The following is a 21349-nucleotide window of genomic DNA, read 5'->3' on the forward strand; positions in this document are numbered from 1 at the left end:
ATTACTTTCCATTGTTGCACGAACGCAATTGGCTAGCAACTGCTCTAGGGTATTTGCATAGGGCGATCTGATTGGATGATGCCTGCGTTGGCGCTTGAAAAGTTGAGAAATCTTCAATTTCTGCCGCTTGCAACGTAAGTGAAGCGATGCGACGGAACCCACAATTCAGTACAGCAACGCATGACATCACCCATTCAAAGTAAATGAGAAGCGTTAACGCCGGCGCCCCGTGTGAATGCAGCGTAAGGAACAGTTGCTGACACATATCTTTGAGTTAGGTGTGGGACCCATACTTATTTGCTGTAAGCACTAGTTCTCACTCCACATGCACAGACACAGAAATTTTCCATTTTAAGGCTGGGGAGAAGTGTTCCTCAGCACAGGATCTTCTGACTCTGGCATGATTACAACGAGTTGCAGCTGATGGTAATTAGCCTGAGTAAGAGAGTACTCAGAGAGAAACAGAGAGCACAACAAAGGGCACACAAACATTCTCTCACCAAAAAAAAAGTGATATTAGAACACCCTGGGACGTAACAATAAAGGCAGATACACACTGTGCGATTTATAATAGTCCTTTAGGATTGTTGCTTTTCAGACTGTACGAACATGATCCTCATGTCACACTGTGGGATCTCAGCTGTCATTTATGTCAGACTGTACGACAGTCAAGATGCGTTAAAAACAGACGCGCACTTGAAAACTTGTCCGGAGTTTTACATCATCAACCCACACACATTCAGTGACAGTGAGCTGCATTACACGCGGGACTGAAATGGTGGCTAACAAAGAAATCTCTAGCGTTAATTTTGATCACGGCTTATCTTGAAAAACAAAGACAATTTGACGTTTGTCGTAAGCCCGAGATACACTGCATGATTTTTGGCTGTCCCAGACGAAAGATTGCCATCGTGAAACAATCGTGGCGATTTCTGTGATCGTGGCTCTGAATCGGTGGTCCTATGTCAGACAGTGAGAGACGTTCAAAGACGACCGTTTTCCCGGTCTTGTGACCAAAGATAGCCTACGATCGTTTTCTGACAGTGTCAGAAATTCAGCATGATCATCGCACAGTGTGTTTGCCGCTACGACCTACGTCTAATGAGCAGCCAATAAAAATACGACATGAAATCAAAGCGACATGGCGCTAAAACTTAAAACTGCTCACCTCAAGCTCTTTTCCCTTCTTCTTTCGCCACTTCCTTTTTTTCCCCAGCGCACATAAAAACTACAACTGCCAAAGTGTGATTCAACATGGTGTTTTGTTTACCAGTAGCGCATGCTGATGATGTTTTATTCTTCTATAGAAACTTGCATCGTAGCATACAAGTCAACAGGTGTCATCATCGTACAGTCTACATGCATGTCGTGCCCAAGTTTAGTAGATCCATATCACACAGTGTGATAAAGTCTTATCTTATAGGATTGCTAAAATCATGCATTGTATACCGGGCTGTAGGAGAAGTCACAAATTATGCAACGAGAGTTCCTAGATATTTTTGTAGTACAATCATACATCCATAACTACAGCTGTTATAAATATATATTGTTCATGTTATATTGTTCCCCAAAATGTAATACTGTTTTAATTGCATTATTGATGTCTCTCTCATCTCTCACAGACTGTCCAGATAATGATTGGTCTGTGGACTCTCCTGTTGGGAATCGTGTCTTCACTTCATGCAGAATCCATCTTTGTCGTTATTGGTATTCCTTACTGGGGATCTCTCATCGTAAGAAACAATTATACAATTATGCGTTCTGTCTTTTATAACACAAGTTACATATTCCAGCAGAAGTCTTGATTTGTGTCTCTCTCTGCTCTCAGTACATTATCGCAGGCTCACTCTGCATTGCTGCAGAAAACAAACTGAATTCACCCTCCAGTTTGTGTTTGGTATGTACACAACACTTGTACCGGGTGTACTTGAAACCTATTGTGTTTGTACTGATTTCTTCTTCCTTTTTTTTCTGCCATAAAAGTGTATGAGCATCAGTGACCATAATATTCACAGAGAACCAAAATTTGTCAGGAATGTCAATGCTAATTTTTCACAAATTGAACTTTATCTCCTAAACGCAACACCCAAATTTAACTAAAGTTAATAGACAGACTGCAGAACATTTTGAGAATTCACATCAAATTGTGTATTGTTTTCTCTAAAACTACATTATTTTTTAAAAGATAAATTTCAGTCATATCCCTTAATCATCCACATGAGCTATTGGTGCTTGGACCCTGATAATTGATGCTTGTGGGTATATTTTATTTATTTATGTCAAGCAGTGTATTTTTATCACACTCCATATACCTTTACATCTATGTTAACAAGCTAAAGTTCATGTTAATTTATTAATCTATTTTTTGTTGTTGTTATTTTTCTACCTACAGGTGAAAGGTTCACTTGGAATGAACATTTTCAGTACTATAACTGCAGGCATTTCCTTTATCGTAATTTCAATGGATTTGGCTGTAGGGCCATTGAACACTTGGTGCAACGATTATTCTTGTTATTATATTGAGGAAAAGTATAACGTATGTCACCAACTTTTATATTCACATTTATTTATTAATTACAGTAAGATCACTGTGTGGTCAGAACACTTGACAAAAGTCAAGCCATAATCTGCACTCATCTGTCCAGTCTTTTTCCCAACATTTCAGAAGTAGTTTATAGATCTCTTACTATTACTGATCATTTACAATGTAAGAAAGCATTGACATTAATTGTAAACTCAATTCAGAATAAATATGTTGTATTACTATATGAACTTCAAGGATGGTTGATTCTGATCTTCTGAACAGCCATTGTACCAGTGTGAGTGCTAATTATCAATTATTTTGTCATTATTATTTTTGCTCTCTCTCAGACTCTCTTCTTTGGAATCAGTAGTGTATCATTTATATTCGCAGTCCTTGAGTTTATCATCTCCATCTGTCTGTCAGCATTTGCCTGTAAAGTCACCTGCTGCTATTCTCCACAGGTGAGTGATGCATCAAGTTCCCAAACTTCTTTTGACAGCTGAACTCCTCAGATATGCATTTGTAATGGAAATGGTTTCTTTTAAAGAACACGCCACTTTTTTTGAAAATAGGCTCATTTTCCAACTCCCCTAGAGTTAAACAGTTGAGTTTTACCATTTTTCAAATCCATTCAGCCGATCTCTGGGTCTGGCGGTACCACTTTTAGCATAGCTTAGCATAGATCATTGAATCTGAAGAGACCAATAGCATCTCGCTCAAAAAAATGACCAAAGAGTTTCGATATTTTTCCTATTTAAAACTTCACTCTTCTGTAGTTACATCGTGTACTATGACCAACGGAAACTGAAAAGTTGCGATTTTCTAGGATGATATGGCTAGGAACTATACTCTCATTCCGGCGTAATATTCAAAGAACTTTGCTGCCGTACCATGGGTGCAGCAGGCGCAATGATATTACGCAGCATCTCTTACAAATGTCTCCATGGTTGCAAGCGGTTGCATGGCACGCTCCCTGTGCAAACGGGGTCACAGCTGCTGCGTAATATCATTGTGCCTGCTGCACCCATAGTATAGCAAGAAAATCGCAACTTTTCATTTTCCGTCGGTCTTAGTTCACGATGTAACTACAGAAGAGTCAAGTTTTAAATAGGAAAAATATCGAAACTCTTTGGTCGTTTTTGAGTGAGATGCTAACGGTCTAATCAGATTCAATGAACTATGCTAAGCTATGCTAAAAGTGGTACCGCCAGACCCGGAGATCGGCTGAATGGATTCGAAAACAGTAAAACTCAACTGTTTAACTCTAGGGGAGTTGGAAAATGAGCCTGTTTTCAAAAAAAGTGGAGTGTTCCTTTAAGGGTGTTCACACTTGGCTTCACGCTTTACAAGGACCAACAAATGCTACAATACAAAGTTACAATACAAATATTTATTTCTTAAATTCTTCACTTTCAAATTTTCAAACCCTCAAGCTTTTTAACATAAAATTCTTGAGCTTTAAAGTGGAAATGAAGCAGTTTAATTATTTAAGTTTGCATTATTTAGTAAACCGATTTCCATTTCAATAAAACAAACGTGATAAATGTGACCATTTTAAAGATAAAAGGATGGGGGTTTTTTTATAGCTTTTGGAGTAAGGGCGCCGCCATCTTGTAATATCACAGCGTGTGATGTCACAGGGTTTGTTTGCTCCATTGGACAGTGAAGTAATATAAGCATTTCTTTACTTTTTGAACATATGCTTGTTTTGAAATGGAGGAAGACGAACTTGAAAGGACTGTTGAGCCCATAGTAAGTCCTATTGCTTATGCATTTGAGCCGATGCAGCGAGGGGACTGAACAGTACTACCATTAAGGGTGGAAGAAGTCGTGAACCTGCTGGTTTGGGGTAAAGAGCGGGTCCGAAACACTACCTGGAGTAAGTGTGGATGGTGTACACCGATACCCACCGTGTCAGAGTTCATCTGCTGTCAGGAGGCTGATCTGGACCATGTATTGCATGGTGATGTTGACAGTTTGATGCTGGATATTCATCCAAATTATGGTAAAAACCAAAAACATTACTTTTAATAAAGTACATTGAAAAAGCAGTAATAAAAGAGCCATACTAGAAAATAGCAAACACACAAAACATCATATAACATCTGACTCTTTTGTCTTCTGATGTGGCTTGTGGTATGTGGCTTTCCAGTTTCCATCTTTAAATGTCTTTGTCTTTACCTTACCCTGTCAGTCTTCTACTTCATCTATTTACCTCAGGCAACACAACAAACCTGTGACATTATACACTGTGGTATTAAGATGGTGGTGCCCTTTCTCCAAAAGCTAGAATAAAACATCATTTTTCTTTAAATGGTTACATTAATCATGTTTGTTACATATTATTATTATTGGAAATCAGTTTACTAAATAATGTAAACTTCACTGACTGCTTCATTTCCACTCTCAACTTCTGTCCACAAAAATGTTGGAACTTGTATGAATGTAAAGTGAACTTAACACACATTGAATTATCAAACGTTAAACTCACAGCACTTGCAGAGATGGAGTTTGTGAGAAGCAGTGTTTACTGTGAACCGAGCCTTTAAAAATGTGGTATTATAAGCATGGCCGTATCTACCATTGAGGACACCGAGGTCATGTCCTCGGTATTTTTTCCCTAAATTTCAAATTAGTCAAAGCTGAAATCCAGCAGTGATGATCAATGCCAAACACAGAATCCGAATCTATATGTCGTATGTATTTTCTCCCAATTAAATTCACATTCTCCGTCTAATCTCAAGTGAAATCTCCGCCTCTATCTGTCTTTGCAGGCAGTGGCACGTGACACGTTACCTAGGCTACAGATTCAGAGAGTCTGGAAAGCCGGCAGGCTGATTGTATGTTTTTTCACGTAAGCTAATACATCGTAGTGTGGTCTTGAGCGAAATGCAGACATGAAGAAGAACTTGCATCAAACTAAATTAAGTTTTAAAAAGCCAACAACAGAAGGGCAGGGAAAGAGTAGGAGAGAAGGTGAGCCTGTGTGTGTCAGTGGCAGACTGTTCAGCGCTGTGAAGCGCTAAGTTTCATTTGTCATTAGAATCTCGAGAAACACACAAAACTACGTTGTCATAGGACTGACTAAACAGGCTTGTTCGAGTTTGCTGGCTAAGTAGATTGATAGTACTTTATCCGTTAGACGGTCAGCTAAGCAACATCAGCAATAGTGACTTTTGCTCAACGAAAAAAGTCCCACTCACAGTCACAGCCAGCCATTCGACGAGCCCGTTTAGTCAGATATGCGCAGCCTGCTCATCTGACTGTGATATTTTACTGTGAACTAGCAGTAGGCAAGGCTATGCCATGGTTCCTGATGGCCTCGTTGTGATTGAAGTAGCCTAGATTGCCCATATTCAGGAGGCTCTAAAGATACAGAATCATTTACCTTATCCATCTATGAGATAGACTACTGCCAGTTCAAAAACATATCATTCAATAATCAATAGGCCTTTTTACAAATATTGTGATAACAGCCAATAGCCTAATCATAAAAATAACCATAACCATAGGCTAATGATTCATGCAAAAATGACAACATGCAAAAATAAGTAAGCTATTGAGAGGGACACTTTTCACATTATTCATTAGTAATGAATAATGTGAAAAGTGTCCCTCTCAATAGCTTACATATTTTTGCATGTTGTCAATCAAGGGATAACAGCAGTAGGCTATTGCAATTAGGCTACCATTCATTTTTTCATTCATTTAGCTTAAATTCTTTTTTGTTTCAATCAGTTCTTAGAAGTTTTGTTAGTACAGGCTAGTCAATTACTGTGAGGTTCTCTTAGGCATGGCCCTCACATATAAGCTAAATTATTGTGAATTTATTAATTAAATAATGCATCTGTTATTAAGACTTGTTGTCTTAATGTTCAACAGATGAGACAGGAGAGAGAGATAATCAGGCAGAGAGAGAGTCAAGACAAGAGGAGAGGGAAATAACAGGTGCAACACAGTCAGATGGTCCGACTCCGAGTGCATGTTCCTCCGTCTGTGATCCAGCTATGTACAAAGGCAAAAGTAACTACTCAGATGAGGAAAAAAAAAGCATTCTTCAATGTAGATGGACTAGGGACCACCAGTATAAATATCCTCAAAGTCAGTTTGGGACAAGGCTTCTGAGATACAATGGAGACTGGGAAAAAAAATACTCTTGGCTTCGGTACTCCCCATCTGAGAATGCTGCATATTGCTGTGTGTGCATATTGTTCAATAAACAGAAGGGGACAAACATGACATTCCAAACAGAAGGATTCAGGGACTGGAAAAATGCTGTCGGTGAAAAACGGGGAATAATCTCGAACCACGAAAAGACACCAGGACATATGACAGCTTCGACTCTAGCAGAAAATTTCCTCTCTGTAACAAAAGGACAAATGGAAAACATACAGTCAGTGATCAGCAAGACATATTCTGACAAAGTTGAGAAAAATCGTAAGACTTTGTTGTCAATACTCGATGTTGTTATCAATCTTGGGCAAAGAAATGTTGCATTCCGTGGCAACTGGAAAGGTGACAGTGAAGATGGCAATTTCATTCACTTCATTCAATGGAAATCTCATTTTGATGATGTACTGAGCCAACACCTGGAGACTGCACCTGGCAATGCAAAGTACTTGTCACCAATTATTCAGAATGAGATGATTTCCTGTTGTGGTGATGAAATCAGAGATTTTATTGTTCGAAGAATTCAGAAATCAAAGTACTTCTCTGTATTGGCTGATGAGACAGCTGATATTAGTGGCACAGAGCAGTTGTCAATCTGCATTCGTTATGTATCTGAATCTGATAATTTTGAGATACACGAGGATTTTCTTGGATTCTGTCCACTTCTTAAGCAGGATTCTGAATCCATCACAAAAGCCATCATTGAACAGTTATCCAAATGGGGGCTTCATGTCTCTTTACTGCGTGGCCAAGGGTATGATGGTGCCAGCAACATGAGTGGAAGGCTGAGTGGAGTTCAGAAGAGAATCCAAGAGGTTCAACCACGAGCCCTTTATACTCATTGCCGTAGTCATGCCTTGAATCTTGTTGTGGTCCATGGATGTACAGATGTCCCAATAGTGAGGAACACTATGACCTTAATTGAGAAGGTGGCTGTGTTTTTCTCAGCAGGCACCAGGAAACACAAGCTGCAAGACATTTTGCAAGAACAGGGAAGTGATGATGGACCCAGAGGAATCCCACTGATGTCTGATACTAGATGGGGGTCCAGGATAAAAACAGTGAGTGCCTTTATATCCAAGCTTGAGCCAACTCACAGTGCACTGCAAGAAATTGAAAGTGACTGCACCCATAACTCTGAAAAAGCCAGCAGGTTGCGCAACTCAATTGAATCCTTTGACACGATCATCACATCAGTTGTAACCCAAAATGTTCTGGGATATATATGGCCACTGACCCTTAAACTGCAGTCACCAAATGTAGACCTTTCAAGTGCCTACAAAGAAGGAAGACAAGTGGCAGAAGTCATTGAGAGCCTTCGCAATGATGAGGAAAGATTCTGCAAAATATATCAACAAGCAGTGCAGCTGGCAAACGCCATTGATGTTACACCTGTGAAGAAAAGAATAGTGGTGAAACAGCAACACAGGGGCAATGTACCTGCCCAATCAATTGCAGAGCATTACAGGTTGAATTTATTCATTCCCTTCATCGATCATGTTACAAACGAATTGAGAACCCGGCTTGCAGAGTCCACTGAACCAGCCCTGCTTGCAGCCTACTTAGTGCCCGAGGCTTTGCCACAGCTCAGTGAGGAAAGAGAGAACCGTCTGTTGGCATGGTATAAAGAGGACTTGCCTTATCCTGACACTGCAGAGCAGGAAATACACAGATGGAAGCATCAATTCCAGAATCACACTGGGCCTCTCCCTGCTACTGCAATGGAAACATTGCAGAATGGAATTTTGGAGTTTTACCCAAATGTTAAGTGCATGCTTTTGCTTTTCTTGACATTGCCAGTCACCACTTGCTCATGTGAAAGGTCTTTTTCTGCATTACGTCGACTCAAAACATGGCTTCGCTCTACCATGGGTGATGAGAGGCTATCTAGTCTAGCTCTCATGCATGTCCACCAGAACACTGAAATTGACCCCCATCGAGTGCTCCAGAGATGGGATGCTTCTGGCCACAGGAGAATTGTTACTTGCTTTGACAAGAGGTGAGACTTAGTGTAATCTAACAATATGAACTAACTATTATGACATGTGTTGCATGTACTACAGTTGGTACTGTATTAATAGGAGGAAAGGGGAGGAATACTGATATATTAATTGTTTTTTTTTCTATTCATTATGTCATTACAGTTAATGATGTGAACACTGGATGGATGGATTGATCTCCACCACAAGACAAGAGGCCAGATTATTCTCTCTCTTATTCTCACACACATAGACACACAACTACAGACACATGCATATACTGTACAAATTTTACAATCTCTCACACTTTGCCTTTATTAAAACATACCTTTCACAGAGGCATACACACACAGAATAGGTTGGTTGCAAGTCATCAGTTCACACTCTCTCTAGGCCTACTGTATGTCTCTCCACATACACCCACAAATGGCCTAATACACACACACACACACTCACTCTCTTTCTAAAACACACAAACACACACAGACACATTGATATATGCCAAGCCAACACTTTAAGGGTTCATATTAAAAGAATACAGCAGTTGTTGGCTTTCTATTGCCATGTGTTATGTTAGTTACAATGTAAATATGGCTGTAAATATTAGGTAGCTGAGTAACACAGTCAGTTATGGTGCCATTGTTACACAAGTTTAGAATTGTGAAAATAAATGTGTCTTCCAAATCTATGGTATTTTTTTGTATTTATATGTAAGTGTATGTATGTGTGTGTGTGTGTGGATGGGGGGGGGGGGTGGAATTTGAAAAAATGACCTCGGTATTTTACAAATCCTGGCTACGGCCCTGATTATAAGCTGCACACGTGTACATGATCACAGTACAGCTTTTCACTCTGAAACATGCAACTACTAATTCAATAGTATTGTCCAGTTTGCCCTACTTAAAAACATATATTTTATTTAAAAGACATTTATCAGTGTTTTGTCCTTTAAGCAACTTTTCTTACAACTACTACTTCTTACACATCCTTTATTCTAAAAATTATTTTAGAGCTAGTAATGGAGATTTGAGCCATTGATATATAGAGATTAAGTGTCTGTGAATTACCCGAGTCTGTGCGTCTCTCAACAGTGTTCAACGTCTCTACTAATAGCAAAACTCCAAGTTTAACTGCTTCAAAAACAGCAACATTACCATCTACTGAGAAATGTCATATGGTTTTTCAGTTATGAGATTATTTTAAGAAATCCAAATGAAAGCATAAGGTTTCACACCAGGACATTTCTGTCTTTTGCTTTTTTCTTCTCTATCTGAAGTAGATTGGTGTCTGTAAACCTGTAAAACTGAAACTGTCTGCCAGTGTCATTGAATATATCTCATTTCACAGTAGGAAGGTAAAACACTTTTGCATTTTTTCTAAGGTGGCGTTTGTTCCACAAGTTTTACCTCAACAGCCCTGTGATTTCAGGCACACTCATGTCCATGATCTTAACAACCCAGAGGTAAGAGAAGATTATATCCCCAGTTTAATTGTTTTGTGGAATATTCTTTTTGAGTACCAGTTTACTCAAAGTCCAATGTATTATTTGAATTTAACGTCAATATATATGAACTGGAAGTGTGAAAAGCAAAGTAATGGGTGCGTTGAAGGGTTAGTTCACCCAAAAATGAAAATTCTGTCATCATTTACTCACCCTCAGGTTTTTCCAAACCTCTATAAATTTCTTTGTTCTGTTGAAAACAAAGGAAGATATTTTGAAGAAAGTTTGTAACCCGGCCGCTTTGGGCCACCATTGACTTCCATGGTATTTTTTTTCCTACTATGGAAGTCAATGGTGGCCCAAAGCAGCCTGGTTACAAACTTTCTTCATTTTCTTTTGTGTTCAGCAGTACAAAGAAATTTATACAGGTTTGGAACAATATGAGGGTGAGAAAATTATGACAGAATTTTTATTTTTGGGTGAACTAACCCTTTAACTGTTTAATATTATCAAAGAATAAGTAATCTGTAATCAAGGAAGCTTATCATATAGCTTTTTCTTGCAGATATCTGTGGTCAGCAACCCTTCAATGCATCACCTTCCTGCAGAAATTCCTCCACAATACAGTGAATTAAATTAATGAATATTAAAACGGACTGGACAGAGTTGAGGTGGGACACATGAGTTTCCCAGTGATTTCCTGTCTCTCTAATGTCATTAAAAGAGAATATGACAACAAAGGAAAAATCACTTGATCAGATAATAAGATTTTTTAAGTCACAAATGTGTAAACAACTATTTAAGACTAGATACTATTTGTACTACTATGCTATTTCATTTTTTTTCTTTAGTTAAGTTTACCTTATTACTGAAATTAGATATTCTTTTGAACAACTAATTGCTTAATACAGTATAATCAGTAAGAATAAAGTATACCAAATTTAAAAACGGCTTATTCGTTTCTCTTTTTTGGGTTACCTTTCACATTTTATTTAACCAGACAAGTAATTAAGAACAAATTCTTATTCACAACAACAGCCTGGCAGGAGAATATTAATCAATGGTACAGTCTTTGCAGAGATCGGCCAAAATAAAACTTAGAACTGTTCCAATTTAAGATTGTTCTCCCGCGGTAGAAAACGCGTTCCAGGGTGGGGGGAGAAATGGGAACGCGGGGGCACCGCGATGCGACCGCAAAGGGCACTTTCACTTTCGCGATCAAAGGGGCAGGGGCTCAAGTTCAAGTGATTATTTATCACAGAAATCATTATTTTAGGAACAAGATAAGTATTTATGAATCTTACAAAGCTATTGTGTTTCACCTGTCTGGATCTTACATGTGTGTTCGATGGTGCACCAAACTGAAGAGAGTAAAGGACAAAAAAAAGTACACTGAAGGAATGGCATCTATTAAGAAACTTTGTGACGTGACAGTCAGCTCATTTTGTTTTTCATGTTGTTTCAATATCTAAGGTGTTTGTATGCATATTAATGTATTTCTAGAGAGGTTTTCCATGTAAGAGGTCGGTCCTCAGCACAGAGGATTATGCGTCAGGGAATCAGACCACAGAAATGAAGAGGGACCTTCAGATGGAGCCCAGTAGAGGAATAAAGCTTTCTGAAAGAGGTAAATCATCACCCTTCTGGATTCATCATACATCCTGATGTACCATGACACGGCTCATCACCAGATGGGCAGGTGTTCGACCCTAAAGCTGAACCTGTGTTTGGACTGCTAGAAGTGAAGTGCCCAAATATAAGAAGCTATGTAGATTGCGCCTACCGTAGGGTCCAAACAGTCACACACATACTATTGACAGATACAGGCCCAACTAATCATCACTGGTTTAGAATGGTGTGATTTTGGTGTCTATGCTGAAAACAATACTTAAAGATGCATTTACTAGATGAGTAAAATGACAAGATATTATGTCTTATTTCTGAAAATATAGTGAGTTTTTGCTTAAAACAAGCAAAATTAACTGGGGTACGATAAATAATCTGAATTCAAATGGAAAATAGATTATTTATAATAATAATAGAACATTTAACAGTACATTAGCAACATGCTAACGAAACATTTAGAAAGACAGTTTACAAATATCACTAAAAATATCATGATATCATGTCAGTTATTATTGCTCCATCTGCCATTTTTCGCTGTTGTCCTTGCTTGCTTACCTGTATAAAGTCTGTTGATTCGGCTGTCCTGCTCCAGACATTAATACTGCCTTGTCTAATGCCTTGAACATGGGCTGGCATATGCAAAATTTGGGGGCGTACATATTAATGATCCCGACTGTTGCATCACAGTCGGTGTAATGTTGAGATTCGCCTGTTCTTCAGAGGTCTTTTGAACAAATCAAATTTACATAAGAAGGAGGAAACAATGGTGTTTGAGACTCACTATATGTCATTTCTGTGTACAGAACTCTAATTATTTAATTATGTGGAGGTAAATTCAATTTTCAATTCTAGGGCACCTTTAAAGAACTGAGAATGTGACATCCATGATAGCCTGTGTGTTCTTTAACATTTTCAGAAATGCACATATGCAGGTGCATCGCAGACCCTTGAAGACAGTTGTAAAGTTAACTTTACTCCTTCAAATTCAAATCCATTAGTCAATTCTTTAAATTCAGAGATGAAGTCTTCAAGATATTCAGTTAGTGAGGTATGTTTACATGTGCAACAAAATAAACCTGTTGACACTGGTTCCTAATATTTTGCTTTGTTCCTAGAATGGGGCAGAAAGGTTAGGGTTAGTGTTGCTGAAGTCTTGTAGAAAGGCAAACCATCAATGTTGACCTGAAGCTCCATCTTGTGGATGTTGCTCACAATGTAGATGTTCTGAGGTAGCACCTCTGTAATTGACTTCAGCACACTGAAATGGTAATGCTGGCCACCAGCCGTGTCTAATATTTCTGTGTTGAAACGCAGAGTTCCTAGCAGAGTCTTTTGGAAGATTTAAACTATGCCATGTAGTATGTTGGGTAGTGAATTCAATGCCACATATGTGATTTTGTTTTCAGTTGCCCAGGTTGCCAAATCGTCTTTCAGGGAAGTTTGTCTGATTCACTGTCGTCAAGAATACTTGCCATATTGACACCTTCTTATCTAATCAAAATGAGAGACGGTCCATAAATGTGTCGTCATCATCATTTTGACAGGCATTACTTGTCATTCAGCATCCCATGATCGAGTGCAGTGATATCACCTGTGCGAGTCATGTTTCAACTATTTTGGTCTTGTCAAAGATCTGAATTTCAAAGAAAGCATGCATTGGAGGCATCTTTCATGATAGTAAAAAGTCTTTTGTAACCAAAATGTTTTGACAATTTGTAGTGCAATCCCTTGAGTGTTTTTGTTCATGTCTAGTAGTTTAGCATCATATAATACAAAAGCAGAGGGAGCCCGCAAAGGCCCCCAATTAACTACACTTCTTGGTAAATGGAGGCAAAGAAGGACATTATAAGACTTCCCCATAATATACCTCCATTTCCAACGTGATCCCATGAATTTGTCTGTTGCAAAAGAATGTGTCACGATCCCAGTTTGTTTTGTATAAACTCTTGCACCACACTAACTGTTGTCACCCCAGACTACATTTCCCATCATCCATTGCACTGATTACACTGTAGGGAATCACACACCCTACATAAGCCATGGACTTCCTCTCTCTCACAGCCGAGTATTGTTTAGCGTTTATGCTGTTTTGCGTAGCTACTTTACGGAGCCTGCTCCCAGTCCTTGTGTGAATTTCTAGTTTTAGTCATAGTCTAGTCATGTCTTGTTTTCTTATTGCCTGTTTTCTGATTACCTGCCTGTTTTGGACTTCTCTCTCGCCTTGCCCTTTGGACTCTGTTTGCACCTCTCTTGGACTATTGCCTGTTTTCCCTGGATTATTCTTTAGCCTAGCCCTCCTGGATATTGTTCGCCACAGAACGAACACGCTTGTCCCTAGATTACTCTTCTGTCTTGCCATCTAAATACCTGTATGCCATTGTCAGACCCTTGCCTGTTTTTGATCATTTTTGGAATAAAGCTTTGCATATGGATCCACACGCCTCTCGTTGCAGTCCCTCCGTAACAGTATCTTGAGGATATTTTCTGATTGGGTGATTGTTCACTTTGTGTAGTTAACTGTAATAATGGATAATAGTTTACAGTACTTATGTAGCACACAGGCCTAACAACTACAAAATGACAGACAATTTAAATTTTCAAAAGTAAATTTTAATATTTATGGTAAGTATGAAAATTTCAACAGCAGTATTGGATAGTCCAGGTGAAAAACGACAAACACAAGCAGACATCAAAAGCAACAAAAACAATCAGTAAAGAACAGCTAGAAAGATTTAAAGGGATAGTTCATCCAAAAAAGTTTTTTAAAACCCTAGAGCCTCATTTGCTCTGTTGACGTACACGTTCTACGACGCTGGCTTTCAAATCAGTAGCAGTTGCGAAATGATTAATGTCATGCTTTTTCATTACATCTTGAAAATGTTTGTTGAAAAATTGCTTCCCCTGATCCGTCTGCAATTTCTGCGGTTTGTATCCCTCTACAAGTATAGAGTTAAACGCTTTAGTAACCTCGAGTCCACTCTTATTCTTTAGCACACAAGCCCAGGTGTACTTGCTAAAAACACTGATACATATATTTTTCATATATTTATATATGTAGACTTTTACTGTATTCTCATAAACTCACAAACTGTGGCTGTGAAAATGAATTTATTACCTTTACTTAATTGAACACTTGTATTCAGTTCATTCAAAATAAATCAGTTTAGCTGGTTAAGGTCAAGTTAATTTACTCTAGTATGTTAACTTTATTACATCAACCACAATTTTTATTAATTTACCGAGACATAATTTTCTTTTGTTTATTATTGCTTCATTATACATTGTGTATAATAAGAAAAGCCTGGTGTCAGTACTGATATTAGCACAGAACACCGAGTGTCCACAGCCTAAGTATAGGCAACAAAAATTACAGAAACTCTTCTAAACGTCCAGCATAACTGAACATTAAACTACCAACATCTTTCCCTTTACTGAAAATAACACTTAATCCCTAAAGGTACTATTCTAATGCAGCCCCTCGCAAAGCATGCTGGGAACTACACATGTCCTCCATTTCCTGTCAAGTTTAACTTTAATCCTAATCAACCCATTAATCAAGGTCTTCAGGATTACTGATTTTACTAACAGTAGGTAAGTGTGCTGTAGCGGGTTGGATCTAAACTCTCTAGGACAGTGGACCCCTGCCCTGTAGAGCACTATCAGTGTTTTACTGCATCAGTCAAAGCTCTTAAAAGATGAAAATGTGTGAAGTGCTGACTTTTCTTTTTTGATGAATATCAGTTAAAGATTATTCATCTTACTTTCATTTTTAGTTAGCCATATATATGGTTTGAAACTCTGTTTACTTATATCACATAAAGGGCTATCTGTCTTTTTACTGCATCAGTCAAAGTCTTGAAACTGGAAAATGTGTGAAGTACTGTCTTTTTTCATAAACATCAGTTAAATATTACTTTCATTTTATTTAGGCCCGGATATGGTTTAGAACATGGCTCTCTCTATTTAAATCCTAGCTGTATTCGTTGGATATGGCAGAGAATTCTGTTGATGACAAATTTTACTGGTGTACAAAGAAAATGGAACATCGGGTGCAGACAGAATATCTGAAGAAGGAAATGTCCTCTTCAACATTTGAAAAAGCTTGGAAAGATGCTGAACAGAATCTCAAACCACCAGGAGATAATTTGTGAAAGAATCATTCAGTTGCCATTTATGTGTACACTAACACAGCTTTTGATGTATAAAAGAAATTTAATGATGCTACTCGTATTGATAAACAAAAATATAAAGATGAGACATATGCTTACTATTCACTTTACTTTTGGTTAACAGAAGCGATACAGATTTCGAAGAAAACACAAACTAAATGCTATAATACTTACCGTGGTATTAACGTTCAATTTGATATGAATGTTAAAGGATTAGTCCACTTTCAAATAAACTTTTCCTGATAATTTACTCACCCCCATGTCATCCAAGATGTTCATGTCTTTCTTTCTTCAGTCGAAAAGAAATGAAGGTTTTTGAGGAAAACATTCCAGGATTATTCTCCTTATAGTGGACTTCAATGGCCTCCAAACGGTTGAAGGTCAAAATTACAGTTTCAGTGCAGCTTCAAAGGGCTTTAAACGATACCAGACGAGGAATAAAGGTCTTATCTAGCGAAACGATCGGTCATTTTCGAAAAAAAAAAACCAACTGTATATGCTTTATATAAACAAACGTTCGCCTTCTAAGTGCTTCCGCCAAAACCGCATTTCTGTATTCTTCAAAAAGTTTACGCTTATGTCCTACGCCTTCCCTATTCAATTTACGGAACGAACGCAGCGCCATTTAAATTTTTTCCTTAAGTAGAATAGGGAAGGCATAAACATACAGCGTAAGCTTTTTGGAGTATGCTGAAATGCGGTTTTGGCGGAGGCACTTAGAAGGCGAACGTTTGTTTATATAAAACATATACAGTTGTATTTTTTTCGAAAATGACCGATCGTTTCGCTAGATAAGACCCTTATTCCTCGTCTGGTATCGTTTAAAGTCCTTTGAAGCTGCACTGAAACTGTCATTTTGACCTTCAACCGTTTGGAGGCCATTGAAGTCCACTATAAGGAGAATAATCCTGGAATGTTTTCATCAAAAACCTTAATTTCTTTTCGACTGAAGAAAGAAAGACATGAACATCTTGGATGACATGGGGGTGCGTAAATTATCAGGAAAAGTTTCTTTGAAAGTGGACTAATCCTTTAAGGGCAAAGAAGTTCGTTTTGGCCAATTTGCTTCATCCTCACTTGAACGTAAAGTAGCAGAAGGTTTTGGAACTAAATCTTGTTTTGAAATCAGAACTTGTTCCGGTGCTGATGTGACACAATATTCAAAGTATCCTGATGAAAAAGAGGTGCTGATTCCTCCATATGGGACATTTAAAGTCATTGATGTGAAGCAAAAAGCAGAGCAGAAAGATCCCTGGTGTGACACTGTGTTCATTTTGAAAAGCTAAAAAAAAAGTTTCCTGAACTGTGCAGTGGCAACCAACAGTGGAGACCAAGTTGTCTTTTTTAATGGTCTATTCATGTTAACGTTTTTTTTGCTACGTGGTTAGCTACTAATCAGATAAATACTGCATGTTTCTTGTTAAACATCAAACTGATTTGTCATGCTTTATTCAATCAAATGTTTGGAAAAATCAAAGCAGCTGAAGGTTAGGATTCTGAAATCCACTGCCGCTTCAATATATATCTTTTGAGAGATTTATGATCACGTTATTAATCAACATTTATTCTAATATTAAATTATTTGGATGAATTATTCAATGTATGTTATAGCATTTATTTTCCTTTCATCTTCAAACACTAGAGAATAATGATGTATATTGTCCGTAGCTCTCACTGAGAGAAAAGTACAACTTATCAGTACGTTTTGTGGAAGATTAACCAACTTCAACCTTGGAGAAGCTGTGCATCTTGTGTATCTGTGTATGTGCGCTAGTGTTCTGTGTGCAGGTCTTGTATTGGTATTGATAGACAACTAGCCTTCTACTTGAGACCTGCCGGAGCCTTTCATAACTTAACTGGTCACCATGTGCCTAAATCTAGGGTCCCGAGCGTAAGAATCGTGATGATGGAGATACGCTTCTGCCTTTCAGTTCATGTGTGGAAAATTACTAATTTTGTCTATTTTTTAGCCAAACAGAATCATTCAACCTGAAGTAATGACGTAGTTAGTTGACTCTGTTAGAGTATAATTGTTGTGGAAATGTGAATGTACGCAGAGCGGCCTACAAACTCTTTGTGAGACTTGAAGCTGGCTTCTGCTGATGAAACTGCAAACTATTCTTCAGTAAAATTTTCTTCAATTTAAACTCTGACTCCGGGTCTTCATTCATCATATCTGGTCTTTGGGTCTTTAACTGTAAAATTCCCCTACACAGCTGATATTGAAAAACTGAGATTTGAATCTTTACAAAGCATGCAAATAATAAAATTGTTTAATAATTTTAATTAAATTGTATCTTGATATTAAGTAAATACTTCATTTTTTTTTTTAGTGCATATAACTAAACTCAAAACTTGTAATATGTGCTATAAACTTGTGATTTATCAAGTCAAGTCACACCTTTATTTATAGCGCTTTTTACAATGCAGATTGTCAAAGCAGCTTTACAGAGATAACAGGAAACATCTTTTTGGCTGTACGGCTGTTCTAGAAGAAAATGGTGTCGTAGTTTTAAAGCTTAAAGTTTGATGGTTTTGAAGGCAGTCAGATAGATAGATAGATTGTAAAATCCAACAGTTCTAACTACTTTTAGTTAACTTAATGTCTAGTAATCTAGTAATCTATGCTATTCTATCTATCTATACTGATCTCATGGTTATTCTGACACATTCAGTTGCGTTAGTGCTCACTCTATTCATGTAACATTAATGCTAGGCCTATAACATATTGTCATAGTTATCAAAATAAAAGTGGAGACAATACCTCAAAAGAGGCACATTATTATCACTTTTCCAACATTTATTATTCTTAAAAGTAATGTAAATTATGTTTGCAACAATAGCTGTAGGTTTATTGATGAGTCTGAGACTCCTGGCCTGAGATTTTGTCCCAGACGGCATTAAATAATTTGTGAATATTTGTAATGCGTGGCCTAAACAGCTGGAAAATTGACTGTAATGCAGTTCTGTAGATGTTTTGCCTATAGTTAACTAACAAAAACTAAAATTATTAAAAACAATTATTCTAATTGAAATAAACTTGAAATATAAGAAAATGTAAATATTAATTGAAAAAAAAAGAAAATTCAAGTGATCGCGCCGGCACCTCACGCGCACACACAACATAACCTAACAGTTTTCGTGACTTGACATCGCAGCCTGTTTATTGTCAAAATAACATACAGTCAACCAAATATATAAAAAGTTATACTGCTCATTTTAAGTAGTCTGTGTACAATAAAAGCGTTTAAATAAATATAGTTTAGCATCCAAATACATTGTGAATATGGAAACATTTGGATTTGTGCCAAATTAGAGAGGTTATAACGCCGGCTTCTGATTCAGTTTAGCTTTAAATGAATTCTTTTTGGCTTAACGTTTATATATTATATGTTTCACATCTAAAATAGCCTATGTAGTGGTGCCCTCCATGGGATTAAAATGCCCCCCCAAAATGATCCAAAATCAATTTTTGAGAAAGTACATAACCAGCCTGATTCACACTGATAAGCTTGTAATAAAGTTTTCTAATTCGGGTGGTACTGGTGGTGTTACATCCACGCCTTCCCGGACTCCAGTTCCCAGCATCCTCCTGTTCCGCGCACCTGTCTTCACTCCCATCATCAGTCTTCCCGCCTTCTCCCCGGATTCCCTGCACCTGTTGTTCCTCGTCAGCACTCCCTTTAAGTTGGACTCACTCCTAGCACTCCCGGTCCGTTGTTGTTTTATACGTGTGATGCTGTGCACTTTCCTGGATTGTCTATTAAAGCCTATTGCATTGTGGATTTCCGTATTTCGCCTCGTCTTTACAGCAGCATCGGTGACAGGACAACGGACCAAACCGCTGGAGATCCACTAGCAAGATGGGATTGTTCATAGTCTCCGAGGCTCCTACTTCTCCCATGCCTCCCATGCCTGTTTCTGCCGCGGATCGCCTCATTGGGCTGCTTCAGGACGGCCGTTTACTGGAGAAGTATGTGGAGGAGTTTGTTGAGTTGGCCTATGTGACGAATTGGCCAGATGCTTGTTTGAACGCCCTTTTCTGGAGGGGCTGGACGAGAGCACGATCCGTTTTGATGAACCTGCCGATCATTTATCCTTAATCGATACCATTGATTTGATTTTGTATTTAAATGGTTCTAAGTTTGTTATTGAAGAGGTTCCGGATATAGTGTGCATTTCACGTTCAATTCCTCCAAAAACACGGGCGGCCTGGCCAGTTCGTCGGCCTCCATCTTCCTCCGCATGCCCCTCCAGTGAGCTTTTCTCCTGTGTCCTGCCGGACCCACAACCCTCTGCTGGGTCCAGACGACCCAAGAGAAGGAGGAGGAAGACCAAGCCGGCCAAGTTCCCTGAGTTTTCTGCCCCCATGCAACCCAAGTTTCCTGAGTTTTCTGCCCCCATGCAACCCAAGTTTCCTGAGTTTTCTGCCCCCGAGCAGCCCAAGTTCCCTGAGTTTTCTGCCCCCGTGCAGCCCAAGTTCCCTGAGTTTTCTGCCCCCGTGCAGCCCAAGTTTCCTGCTCCCGTGCAGCCCAAGTTTCCTGAGTTTTCTGCCTCTGACCAGCCCAAGTTCCCAGAGTTTTCTGCCTCCGTGCAGCCCAAGTTCCCTGATTTTCCTGCCGTTGAGCCCGCTCCAGTTCCAGTGTGGCTTTTAATTGAATTTGAGGGGATAAACTGGACCCCATTGCCAGGCCCCGCTCCATGCACCGCTGAGCCCGCTTCATGCACCGCCGAGCCCGCTCCAGCCTGTCACGAGCCCGCTCCAGCTCCAGCCGCCGCCACCGAGCCCGCTCCAGCTTCAGCCGCCGCCGCCGAGCCCGCCCCAACCACCGCTGAACCCACTCCAGTAGCCCACGAGCCCTTTGAACCCCTGAGTCTCCCAAAGAATTTTTTTGGGGGGGAAAGGTATCCGTGGGTGGGAAAGATGGGGGTGGGCTCGGAGACCTACCATGGCCGACCACGGCCTCTGACCCGTCTCGGCCACCTGAGACTCTTGACCCGCCGTGGCCGCCCACAGCCCCTGACCCGCCGTGGCCATCCCTGGCTTCAGACCTGCCGTGGCCATCCCTGGCTCCAGACCCGCCATGGCCGCCCATGGCTTCAGACCCGCCATGACGGCCGAGGACCTAGTACCGCCCTGGAGACCTCTGCACCCGCCTGCACCCCCCGCACCTGCCCGTAGGTCTCCAGGGCGCCCATCCCCCCTCCCCGCTGTTTCATCTGAGGCGTGAGGACACGCCTTCCGGGGAGGGGGAGGTAATGTTACATCCACGCCTTCCCAGACTCCAGTTCCCAGCATCCTCATGTTCCGCGCACCTGTCTTCACTCCCATCATCAGTCTTCCCGCCTTCTCCCCGGATTCCCTGCACTTGTTGTTCCTCGTCAGCACTCCCTTTAAATTAGACTCACTCCTAGCACTCCCGGTCCGTTGTTGTTGTTG

The 21349-nt window shown here is 39.5% G+C and overlaps 2 protein-coding genes and 1 long non-coding RNA gene across 9 annotated transcripts in view; 2 read left to right on the forward strand and 1 right to left on the reverse strand.

Annotated features, from left to right (window-relative positions):
• The window catches only part of LOC127511242 (membrane-spanning 4-domains subfamily A member 4A-like), a 103426-nt gene that overhangs the window by 40884 nt on the left and 41193 nt on the right, over window positions 1-21349 (forward strand). The window contains exons 7-8 of one of the 6 annotated variants that reach the window (XM_051892038.1): window positions 10055-10135; window positions 10680-10918. The exons of 1 other annotated variant lie outside the window; for it this stretch is intronic. In XM_051892038.1, the coding sequence (XP_051747998.1) occupies window positions 10055-10135; window positions 10680-10754 (156 nt within the window). In that variant the 3' untranslated portion in view covers window positions 10755-10918. Of the gene's footprint in view, window positions 1-1622; window positions 1734-1828; window positions 1898-10054; window positions 10136-10679; window positions 10919-21349 lie in introns of those variants that run through there. 4 more of the 6 variants (XM_051892041.1, XM_051892035.1, XM_051892037.1 and 1 more) reach the window with 4 other exon arrangements.
• On the forward strand, window positions 2552-9361 carry LOC127511086 (52 kDa repressor of the inhibitor of the protein kinase-like). 2 transcript variants are annotated; one of them, XM_051891536.1, is made up of 3 exons: window positions 2552-2985; window positions 6407-8693; window positions 8839-9361. In XM_051891536.1, exons 2-3 carry the CDS (start codon window positions 6532-6534, stop codon window positions 8840-8842), a joined length of 2166 nt encoding a protein of 721 aa, XP_051747496.1. In that variant the 5' UTR covers window positions 2552-2985; window positions 6407-6531; the 3' UTR covers window positions 8843-9361. The 2 variants fall into 2 exon arrangements, with proteins under 2 accessions (XP_051747496.1, XP_051747497.1); XM_051891537.1 differs by lacking the exon at window positions 2552-2985 and adding an exon at window positions 5068-5378.
• LOC127511273 (uncharacterized) overlaps window positions 10669-21349 on the reverse strand; it is a 63756-nt gene continuing 53075 nt past the window's right edge. The window contains exon 2 of the long non-coding RNA XR_007929949.1: window positions 10669-10712. This is a non-coding gene — a long non-coding RNA (uncharacterized LOC127511273). The remainder of the gene's footprint in view (window positions 10713-21349) is intronic.

The sequence above is a fragment of the Ctenopharyngodon idella genome, chromosome 4, assembly GCF_019924925.1.
Source record: "Ctenopharyngodon idella isolate HZGC_01 chromosome 4, HZGC01, whole genome shotgun sequence".
Taxonomy (NCBI): Eukaryota; Metazoa; Chordata; class Actinopteri; order Cypriniformes; family Xenocyprididae; genus Ctenopharyngodon; species Ctenopharyngodon idella.

What these genes read in the sequence shown, in the direction of transcription:
- LOC127511086 (XM_051891536.1), top strand. Translation starts at nt 6,532, where the DNA reads ATGTACAAAGGCAAAAGTAACTACTCAGATGAGGAAAAAAAAAGCATT.